Consider the following 12385-nt stretch of genomic DNA (forward strand, 5'->3'; position numbering starts at 1 on the left):
ATAAAGGCTCCAGAACGCCCCCCTCCCCCCCTTCATTAACAGTTCCTAAACAGTTTGAAAAATGAAAATGATTATAAAGTAGACATACCCTGAGGCATCCAAGATGTAGATGTTTGTTTCTTAATTGGAACAGATTTGGAGAAATTTAGCATTACATCACTTGCTCACCAATGGATTCTCTGCAGTGACTGGGTGCCGTCAGAATAAGTTCAAACAGCTGCTTAAAATAAATAAATAAATAAATACAATCAGAATAATCCACATGACTCCAGTCCATCAATTAACATTTTGTGAAGAGGAAAGCTGCATATTTGTGAAAAAAACTAAACAAAAAAACAAACAAATCCGCCATTAAAGAATTTTTAATTTCAAACCATTACTTTCAGCTAAAATTTTAGTCTTCTATCCATAATATTTACTCAAAAAAACAAAAAAACTATAAAAATAGGGCACAATGTACTGTATTAATATGAGGACATTTTCTGTATTGATTTCTTACAGGTGTTTTACCTGTATTTTGAATTTCACACTTCACTGCATTGTGTTTTAGGGTTAACAGAAATATCCTTAAAATGAATGGATAATGTCCTGGCAGAAAAGTACCTGTATATTATTTTTGCAGTGTTGCTTTCTCCATTGAAAATGTCATCTCGTCACAGGAAAGAAATATGCACAGATCAAGGACCGTTTATAAGCAGTTCTAAACTAACATGACTGTGGAGCTGATGTAAGAGGGCAACAGGGGATAGACTAGAGGAGAGTTTGAGGTAGATTTGATTATGGACTGTTATTGCAACCAGAAACGACCTTGATGATGGATTTGTTTCTTACAAATGTTCAGTTTTTCACTTTACAAGACATCAATTGATAAACTGGAGTCGTGTGGATTACTGTGAGGGGTTTTATCAGCTGTTTGGACTCTCATTCTGATGGCACCCATTCACTGCAGAGGATCCATTGGTGCGCACATCCCACAAACCCAAACAGGGCTCAGGTGCAGGACAAAAGAGACAAATTGAAGCAAAAAACAAACGTAATGACCACACACTGATATAACTGCTCCATAAAAAATAGTTTATTGCAACTTTTCGACCAACAAGTCTTTGTCAAGGCTTCATGTTGGTCGAAATGTTGCAGAATGAATGAGTTTAGGAGAGTGAAAATGTGAAATCCCAAGTTATAGCAATATGTACAATTGCTTAGACCTGATCAACCATCAATCATTTAATTAACCTTAATCACAGCATGGGTCTTCCAGTATGGATGCTGAAAGCCAGAGACTCTTACAGCAGCAGGCCTGCATAGGAGAAAGGCTAATGTAAGTATATGGACAAAGTAGTATATGAATTGACTACCAAAACATGCTATTTTAGTCCCTTCTTGGGATTATTGAGGTATGTTAGATGCTTTGTGGGAAATATAATTCTAGTGTCCACAATGTTGTCCATAAAGTTATCTAATGTTTTAAAGTATAAGTACAAATTCATATTTGTAATTATTTATATACATATATTAATCCAAACTAAAAAACTGAAAGCAGAATGTCTAAGACTGTTTTCAAATTAAAAAGGAATGCATTTTGAAAATATTTCAATTTCAAGCATGTAATAATAATGTCAAAGATATTGAGTAAATCAAACTTGTTTAATTCTGTCACGTCTGCACTGTCCAATTGAAGGCCTAAATTGATTCAATGATTCACTAACTCACTAAAGTAACATAAAATATATTAATTTGTCACCACATACTGGCATAAAGATGTAATCAGCAGAAATGGTCACTTAATGTATAAGTGAATTAATCAGAACAAATCTTTTTAATGCTATAACACTAATGTGATGTATCTCTTTTTCAGTTGTCCAGTCATCGGAAGGCTGTCAGAGCTGATAATATGCAGATGAAGATAAAAATGTACTATTGTCAGTAGCCTATTTAAGTTCTGACATTCTCATACAAATGTAAGCTTATGAAGTAATTTATTTTAAGTTAATATATTTAGAGTAAAAATACCTAATGTATTACATTCTTCTACAAATGTGTAAAATACTATTATATGCATACAATTTTTTAATAAAGTTGAATTGTACAACCCTATAATGTATTTTTTTAATCTTCAGTTTACGTTGGCAGGTGTTGATTTTAATTGATTAATTTACTGTTAACATTAAAAAAAAGATTGATGATTTACAATATAAACAAGTTGCATAACTGTTTTTAACCACAAAATTTAACTACACATATAAAGAGTAATGGTTATTATCTAGCATAAGATATAAACAAATGTGGTCAGAACATAGCCTCGCAGTTGCTGAATGTCTCCAGCCCTTTCGCGCCTTACAATTCTATGTTGCTACAAATGTTGCGAGCACATAGACAGCAACGTTGCCATAGTATAAATGGAACGTGGCACCAACTTTGCCACAACGTAAATGCATTTGTTGGGCGTCTGTCAAAGTAATTTCATTTGGTGGCCATCTTTGAAAGACATGTAAGTGCAGCTCCTACATCAAATTCTCTAAAACTGTTCACCAATATGATTAAATTTTATATTTGAAATCACCAATGACATCTGACAACAAAGGTCTCATCCTTTCTCAACGGCTCTGGACTTTACCGATTAGTGATTGGCTCTTTCAATTGGTGGGGCTTCCTTCAATTGAGCGGCCATATTGCGCGTTGTATTTTTCCTCTTTCAAAACTATACGAAACACACGTCTTCTTTGGTATTCTATAGTCTTTGGAATCTGTCTAGCTCCTCTTTCCTTTCAGGGAATTTTAAGAAAACGTGACTCTACATTACATGCAGTTATAAACATTTGTTTCTATTTTTGGCTTGGGGAATGTATTGCATACTGATGGTGTGCTTCCATTCATATTTTTGCGTTTAAAAAAAAATCTGTCTCTCTCTCTCTCTCTCTCTCTCACACTCACACTCACACACATTCGTTCCCCTCCCTCCCTTTCGATTGATCAGGGGCTTGTGGGTGTCTTGGATGAGTCATATCAGCAATTTACCCAGTTTAAAGCATCTTTCAAATTACTTCCCTTCCAGTCTGGTACCGTGCTGATAACCGATAACAGTTTTCGTTCATACAAGGAGATTTGGAGGACACTTGTGCGCTGGTGTTGTCGCGTAACTATCTTTCAAATTACTTCCCTTCCAGTCTAGTACCGTGCTGATAACCGATAACAGTTTTCGTTCATACAAGGAGATTTGGAGGACACTTGTGCGCTGGTGTTGTCGCGTAACTTGTGTGTGTGTTGTGCTGAGGTGCGCATGCTCGGTAAACACCGAAAGTCATGTGGCTGAAAACAAGAATGATGAAGGGTACCGTGCTGATAACCGATAACAGTTTTCGTTCATACAAGGAGATTTGGAGGACACTTGTGCGCTGGTGTTGTCGCGTAACTGTGTGTGTGTTGTGCTGAGGTGCGCATGCTCGGTAAACACCGAAAGTCATGTGGCTGAAAACAAGAATGATGAAGACGATACTCTGATCTGCAGGTTCATAAATGGATTGCTCCGCGTAGTTTGACACTGCCGAGTCTATAACAATCAAAGGTGACTTAATTGTGCATTATATTTTGAATAATTCGTTTTTACTTTTTGAGGCTGTTAACTCTTGAATGGCCACACTTTTTTCTTGTTTACGTTTTATTCTGTTGTTTATATTCTGTTGTTTCATCTTCATTTCACTGATACTTAATTCGCTCGTTTGTGCATTCCATCGACTTTATTCTTCAAAAGGCTTTTCAGAAGACGCATAGCCCATATCTTTTTAAAATCTCTGTCAGCGATGAAAACAGTTTGATAGGTTGTTTTACACACACACTCTCTCTCTCTCTCTCTCTCTCTCTCTCTCTCTCTCTCTCTCTCTCTCCTAATATTTGCCTTGATGCCAACTTTAAATGTGAAATGGGCAACATCACAGAGGAACCATAAGTCACAACGCTTGGAATCACGAAATGATAGCGCCCTCTCCTGGAATTATTTCCAGGAGATATACACTCAGACAAAGCAGGCTATTACACCCTCTTTACTCTACATTATTGACAATATACTTAAGTCTTTAATATAGTCTTGAAAATACCCACATGAAAATTCATGTAAAATTTGTAATTATATCTGTATACTTCCACATGTAGCCTAAATTTTCTTGTAACCTTTCATTAACATAGCAAAATTAATTTGTCTTGAATAAATAAAGAGAAACAAAGAAAATAATAAATAAATAATTTGGATTGTACTACAAATATGTCTTAAGACGTATTTTGCATTAAGTTTTTTTTGCTAAATTTGCAAAACACAATTATATATAGCCTATCTTTCCGACTCCATGTGATTGTTTCTCGGCCACTTATTTATAAATACTACTTATAAAACATATTTGAGATTTTAACTAATAGCCTATGTTTAGAAATTATTTCCAATTTATTTTCGCATTCATTTAAAAGTTGATCTTCATACATTTTGTGATACTGAATTCCATATTATCCATTAGCCTGCATATTACGGAATTTGTTTAGTGAATTAAAAACCATGCCGAGATATATTAAAACGTAACGTATCATAACAATATGCATGATTTTTTTTTCTGTCGAAATTCAAGTCTGCGTAAATATCCACAACATATTATTAATAGGACCGGGCAACAGATGTATTTATTTACAATAATTTGTAAGGGGTGAATGCACAAAATACGTAAAATATTTTAAATGCGTTGTCTTGGCCCTTTTGTCTCTTAAAATGTCGAGACATCACTATTTTTGTTTTTTCAAAATCGTATTAACTGAACAAATGTAGCTACGCTAAATGCGTGTTTTATGTGAACATCGCTCTCAGCAAGTCAAAATGTTATGGGCGAGCTGATCCATCGTCTCTCCCCGTGAAAGAAAGAGAGATTGATGGCAGGGAACCGATGAATCTCGCTGATATCAATCGGCTCATTAACTCCAAATACGAAGCCAACCTCCGACGTAATATGTCACTGACCAAAATGTTTCATCGCATAATTCGAAAATGCGCTTTGGTCTGTTCTCTAAACAAAAACGCAAGAGATGCCGAACGTAAATATATTTGGAAACAAAATTTAGTTTACAATGATCATTATTGTCTTTCCAACAGCTGTCTTTTTACAGCACAACTGCTTCCAATCGACTGCCTATACAGCGTAAAATGTCGTTTTCTGCGACAGAACATAAGGAACATGTTGGTGTTATCATCTGTCCATTTATCCCCAAAAATATTTTTGCTGACAAAGGTCATCAATTCAAAACGCGACAATACAGGTAGTAAGCACTTTTGGTGAACGACAAGCGCGCAGAGCAGCTGTATGAATGACGGACGACGCGCGCGAGGACGGACTACGCTTCATTCGCAGTGTAACGAACTGTTCAAACTGTAAATACTGAGATATTCCGAGGTCAAACACTCCCCTGGGTCGACATTATTGAAATTGGGACATCGCACAGAATAAATCAAACAAACGGATCACTGCTAGCCGCAAGTTAATCCAGTGGCAACGGTCAAAGAGCGATGAACTGTCTGCGATGGGGACGGTTCTTCTTTGTCAATATTTACGTGGAAATTAGCTCACATAAATCGGTTTGAATCGTCAGCCTCAAGTGATTGAATGTGTCACGGAGCTCATTCCGGACTGAGGCACCTTTCAGTCAGACATTTTCGACAAATCAGAGCCTATCGCCTCAAGAGAGCAGTCGCTTACGAGAATTTGCCATCAAAACAGATGCGGTGCTCGTGTGTGGGCGCAAGGCTTGGGCTACACACCATTAAGCTCGAGCCGCAGCTGAGTAAAATGTGAAATGGGAGAATTAATCGATCCCAGGACGATGCCTTTTTTCAGTCTCGTGGGAGTATGAATTCGTTTATTTATGAGCGTGTTATGTCACTTCCATTAGGTGGTGGACATTTTTGAGTGTAGCTGAACATACATTTTCATAATTGCAGCCAATATGTCTATTGAGCCCTCACAAACTTGACGAATCTTTTCCTTGTGTAGGTGTGAACCATAACTCTCATCATCCCATATACCCAGGAAAAACTTCAAAAGCGCTTTTATCTGCTATTTTGCCAATTTCTCGTTGTTTTAATTCCGTTTTGAACATATAATGTATTCATTCTCTTCTTGAGTGGGCATTTTGGGTCCTGCGTGAAGTGCATGGGCAGTTAGGAGGAGGTGAGTCAGCGCGGGGGATGCAGAGAGCTGGTTAAGGGTCGCAACTGCGTTAATGCTGAGTGGCAGTCGATAATGCCAAGCCGTATCAAAATCTGACCCTTGGCCCTTGGAGCTCTTAAATTATTCGCCACCAAGATAGAAAAGGACACGCATTCACACTCATAGCTATACGCGCTTTCCTGTTAAGCCCTTTGTTGCATGCCGCATTTTTCTTTAGCCTTCCAGAATAAAATGTAATTTCCCTGCCAACTTATACAAATATTGATACAATCAGGTCTTGCACGTATTGGAGCGTATAAATGCCGCATTTTTTAAGTGCCACCCATAAAAGGAATGGTTTTGCAGTGAATTTTTGCATCATTTTTAGCATTTTAGTAAGGTTGGTTGTATATGGTTCTTGAACTGGTTATATGGTTCTTTGGAAATTGTTTTATTTATTTGTTTGTTTTAAATGTGTTTTCCTTTTCAATGTTTCGTTAGATTGTTTAGATTATCGGTATTGGTTCATAAAGCTGTGCCTACCTACATGGTAGGCTACAAAGGTTCTTAAAAAGGTTTGGCAGTGACATCAGGCTGCAAAACCCTTTAGCTTCTAATTCAAACCGCTTTTCATCAACCTGATTAAGTAGGCTACCTGGAAATAACAACAATAAAAAACAAATAAAAAGCAAACACCATAATAGGGTTAGGACAGGTTTTAAAGTTTCATGCCAATTCAAGAGCACGAGTCTATTGGATGCAAACTTTGAAAATATTGAAATAAGGTTCCCTGTCTATAATGTGACAGCTTTGATGCTGCCATTTCGAGTGTGGCTCGTGGAACTTCAATATCCGCACTGCAACTAATCCAATTACACGAATCATAAACTGTGATTGGCGGGATTGCTGTTGGCTCTAATGCCACGCCAGCTTTTTCCAATTAGGCCTATTCCTAAAACCTACAGTATTCATGTAAAGGTTCTTAACCACGTCAGACGGAATTCTTATCTCGAAAAGCATAATTGCGACAGAGAGAACGCCAAAGTATGGCTGCACTCGTCATGAAACATCTTGACTGTTTTTGGATTATTTGTAGGTCAGTTGAGTCAACGGAAGCTACCTGTACATGCACATAATTAAAAAAAACATGTTAATTTGAAAACATCACATGAGAATGACGTTAGAGACAGATGGATGAAAGTCAGGGGCGGCAGGAGACAAAGAGGGGAAAATTGAACGAGCTCGGGAAATTGAGCGGAATTAGAGCAGTGAAGCTGAACCGCCTGCGTCACGGTGGGTGCAGCCGTTCGGTCTCTCTCCAGCTCTGATTAAGGCCACCTCGCAAACAATCAACAGGCCAAAAGGGTCTACTAAGTAAGTGACTGTCAAATTATGATAGGTACATGGTGTACTCTATAAATACATCCTATGTATTTCGAATAAACGGATATTTAAACTTGAATGTATAATGTTCAAAAAAGCAAATCATCAGTGTTTAATCAACTCAGCTACAATTAGATTTAATTTCTGTATGAGTTAATTCAGCAGTGATGCTTTCACTGTGTTCCACAGCGCTCCGTTCTTAATGGAGAGACTGTTTCATTCATGCAATCTCTGTTCATTCATCAGAGCACCGTAGCGTACCCTCTGACTTCAAACGAGACACGAAATTCTTATCAATGGAGAGTCTGACGTCAACGGCGGCGGGATGACTCGAGGATCACGTGTCCACACGCGTCTATACAAAGGGGAGTTGCGCTGTCCGTGGTCCTGAAAAAAATCACGCTCTGCATTCATCTCTCAACAAGACAGATCGAAGTGTGTTTCAAATCATTCTTGTGGGAAGCAAACTTACTTTAACTCAAGTTTTAAATGAACTTAAGGATAGCGGTTGTTTCCAAACCTCTTCCAAGAAGCACAAGATTTTGAGTTCCAGCTAATTTGTTCGGGAAATCAGGTGAGTAAGTGCACTGCCATTCCTACACGCACTCGATAAATAGTTTATAGTTAATATAAAAACAAAGAGAAGCTACGAAGGACTAGAGATAAGTTTTCCCTTGATACTTACCTTGAGATGATGTTGAATCTCCGTGCAAGTCATTCGAGGAGATACAGGTCGACCGATCAACAAGCGCTTCATTCATAAATTTCTAAACGCCCCCCCCCCCCCCCCCCCTCCTCTTTTTACAACATCCGCATCAGTATTTTTCCGACAAGGTAATCTTGATATGTGATGTCTATGTTTTGTCTTTGTAAAAAAAAAAAACGATTTTTGGATCGTGTGCGTTGGAATGAGGATTTTGAAGAAATCTTTAGAGTTCGCCGGAAGTTCTTTCTTTGAAAATCGAAAGAAGGGGAGAGAGCGTACAGATTTGGATGTAAATGAACGGTGATATTGCTTTTACATGAATGAATAAAAAGAAAAATATATTGACTGACAGTAGGTTTTTCCCCCGCAGTTTGCATTTTAAGCACTGGTGAATTTATAAGGTTTCAGTTAGGCATGCTTTCGATTCCCTTGTAAGTCAAGAAAGACAATTTACACTAAATGTAGTTTCAATAGTCATTAACCATATGTCGCCTTGCTGTGGCGTTTCGCTAATCCGACTCGTGAAGTGATAGGTGAAGAGGCAACCAGGGAATTCGCTCGGTATTGCCTTTACATGTATATGTTTCCGTGTGTACTCACTTTAATTAAAGCACAACAATTAATTGAATTTAAAAACGGATAATATATTGTGGTGTGACCTGCTGTTGTAAAGCAAAGCGCACGTTGCAATATTCTACTATACTAATTTAGTTAAACAGATTTCAGCTCTCGCACGTTATACTGCTGTAGAGACGAGATGTTAAAATATAAGCGTCAGTAAAACGTATAGTCTTGTTAATGCTCAGAAAAAGGAAAAAGACAGATTAATCACCATTTTTTTTCTTTTGTCTTTTGTAAGGTGCTCCCCTCTCCCCCATCCTGTCCTCTCTGCATGGTCATGTTCTGCTGTTGCTACCCCTCCAGCACCTCAGCTCTCCTGTTAGTTCTCCTCAGCCTCACCCCCCTGCTGGCCCTGGCTGCCCCTGCACTTCAGCAGAGATCTTTAGTCAGCAGCAGCATCGATGATGCTCTCAACTTGGCAAAAGAGGACCCGGGGGCAGCAGAAGGAGCTGCTTGGACACATAGGAAAGTGGACAGCCGGCTCCAGAAACCCTTGGGACAGGAGCATGTCTCGGATATGGACTCTGCCAGTTCTCCAGCCTTGGTTCTGCTTGAGGCTCTTGACCACCCAGTTAGAGAGAAGATGACCCAGGGGGAATCTGAAGAAGGACTCGTGATAGAGGCAACAAGGAATCATGGAGACCTTGAGCAGGACACAGAGAAATTGTCAGAGGTAATACAGCAAGGGGAGGAAAATTGGGGACAAGAAAAGCCAAAGGATGAAGTGAATACGGCTGAAAGAACAGATGGGCGGAGTCAGTCTAACGTTGCCAACCCCCTCCAGCGCAAAACCAGGGGCTATTTCCAAAATATTGACCTCGGACTGCAAGATAATGAGATCCTCCCACCTCTAAAAGGCTATAAAGCCTATAACCAGCAACTGGCCCAGGTGACCAAGAAGCTTAAGTGGCAGGAGGAGCGAACGAGAAACCCATCCCAGCTTGACAGAAACTTCATGGATGATTTCGATTTTGTGGAAGAGGAGGAGGAGATTCTTACCCGCAAGGAGGAGGAGGAGGCACGGGCACGGGCAGAGCAGGAGGAGGTGAGGCGGCAGGAGGCAGAGGCACAGGAGGCGCGTGAGGAGGAACAGAGATTGGCAGACATCGCCTCTGACATGCTTCTGGACTACATGGGCAGGAAGCAGAAAGCATCATCCTACATGAGAGACATGAATGCGGCGGCTCTTCTAAACAACGTGGCTGAGGACAAGCGCTCAAACGAGGTGGAGGATAATGACGACGATGATGAGATGGATCCCCAGACCATTGACAAGTTGATAGAGATTTCCAGCAAGCTGCACTTGCCTGCTGACGATGTGGTCGAAATAATCAGCGATGTTCAGGAGAAGAAGAAAAAGAGGAAGGATTTACCCCCGAGCAACACCCCTCGTTTCCGCCCTCTAGTTCCTCTCAAAGCCAAGCCGAGGCCTCAGGCATATCAATATCCTAAGTCACCTAAGAAATCCTCTTATACAGTCGATCCATATAAGAAATGGTACAAGGAGAAAAACAAAGGCAAGCTCAGCAAGCAGGACTACTGGTTTAAGCCGCAGAAACAGTTTCTGGCCTATCCTTCGTTCCCCTATTATCAGAAGCCATATCGAGCCTATTACCCGGTCTTCTTCCCACCCACCAAGCCGCGGTTCTATACAAATCCCGCTCTGTCATTTGACTACAACTTTGGGGGCTCCATGGGGTACGGTCTGAAGCCTCCAAACCGTAGGTACAGAAACCGACCCAAGGCCAGGGACTGGAAATGGGCACAAGCCCCGCAACGCTCCCAGAGCCCATATCCACAACCGGACACTGTCATATCTAATTACATTCTCCCCCATCCCCGAACTTACCAGGCTCTCCCCATGCCCAAACCACGTTCTCCTCCAAGCGGGAGAGTACCTTCTTACATCTACCCACCAGACTATGTGTACGATGAGCCGGAGTCTCCACAGGAGAGTGATGAAGAACTGGAGAACTTCATTGAGAAGATTTATTACAATCGTAGGTTATTTTAGTCAGCTGGGAGTTCAGGATATTCTAAAGCGATGAAAGAGTGAGGAGAAAAAGCTGACAGGGAGTTTGAGTGACAGGGCTGTGAAAAGACAGTTAGGTGTTTCTTCTCCACTCTTGTGTTTTGATACATTCCAAATCAGGAACGGAAGAGATGGTGCTGCTATATCAGAACCTATCTGCGTGCACTCATTTGGTTTCTCTCGCAGTTTACATTTTAATTTGGTGAGAGAATAGACAGGTGAATTTGTAAGGTTTCATTCAGGTATGTTTTTGATTCTCTTGCATGTGGGAAAAAAAGAAGAAAAAAATTACAAAAGATAAAACAAAAAGAAACCAAAAACAAGCAGACAAAATGGTCAAAGAAAACATTTTGGTGCCAATTGCAAGAGACCCATGTTTATACAAAGATTTATTTTCTTTAGGAAACACTTGATTAATTGAAAAGCAAAGCTTGGGGTTGAATTCTTGACACTGCAGGGCACAGTAATAATTGCAATGGCACTAGTTACACAAACAAGTAACTGTCAAATTATTACAGGCTTTTCCTGAGGGTCTGTTTGATTGTTTTGATCAATGTTCCTATTGCCTTAAAACTGATCACTGTTTTAGCTCATCCATGTGCATGCAGGTCTTGCACCACTAAAAAATTAAAAATAAATCTGTCACACATGCTGTAAACAATGCTTGAAACGAAATCTTCCATTTTATTCACAGAAATGCAAAATGATGAATATCTTTGCTAGGTCGGTGCCCTGTCAATCTACTTGGTTGGAATACCTGTACACATGTGATTTACTGTAAACTTAACATCTTGCCAAAATTTCAAACAAATTTTAAAAATGCCCCTGTTGCTATGGGTTACCTCCAATGTTCCTGAGAGCCAACAGAATGCTGTATAGTAATGATTGGTCTTAAAAATAAGTTTTGAAATGTCTGAAGTTTGTGAGGAATACTCTAAGGGTGAACAGTTTGCACGTCTATCTGTATTTGCATCTTTAAAAAAACAAAACAAAAAAACAAATAAAAAAGACAAATTTGGGGAAAATGTCCTTGATCAAACTGTGATTATTTTAAAAATTAATAAAAAAACAAACAAAAAAAACAAAGAAAGACAACTCTAATTACTATAGCAAGTGTTTTCATCAGTGAACTGTCTTGTGAAAGGAATTTGTTGTTGTCAACTTCCCGATTGTAAGTTGTACAGTGTCAAATAAACAACTGTGTGTGCAATGTGTAAATAACAGCATGTTGATTACTAGTTTTGCTATATGACGAAAATAAAAGCAATTATTTTATTAAAGTCAGCTTTTTTAACAGATGTCTTATTGGAACGTCTTTGATCAGATCCTGAGCAGAAATTAATTAATTTCTGTACCACAGAGGGTTCTTGCCAGGATGATATATGCCGTTTCTTATCTCACCTGTAGCAGAAATTGCATTTGACGTCACAGAGAGTTTGAACCAGCATGCCCAGTACATCTTTGAAT

The 12385-nt window shown here is 39.3% G+C and overlaps 1 protein-coding gene across 1 annotated transcript in view; it reads left to right on the forward strand.

Annotated features, from left to right (window-relative positions):
* Positions 1–11932, forward strand: part of LOC107586203 (uncharacterized) — a 32977-nt gene extending 21045 nt beyond the window's left edge. Inside the window, exon 3 of the mRNA XM_016273469.1 lies at positions 9125–11932. Coding sequence (XP_016128955.1) covers positions 9125–10900 — 1776 coding nt within the window. The 3' untranslated portion in view covers positions 10901–11932. The remainder of the gene's footprint in view (positions 1–9124) is intronic.
* The last annotated feature ends 453 nt before the right edge of the window (positions 11933–12385 follow it).

This window comes from Sinocyclocheilus grahami, unplaced genomic scaffold, assembly GCF_001515645.1.
Source record: "Sinocyclocheilus grahami isolate Dianchi unplaced genomic scaffold, SAMN03320097.WGS_v1.1 scaffold78.1, whole genome shotgun sequence".
NCBI classification, from domain to species: Eukaryota; Metazoa; Chordata; class Actinopteri; order Cypriniformes; family Cyprinidae; genus Sinocyclocheilus; species Sinocyclocheilus grahami.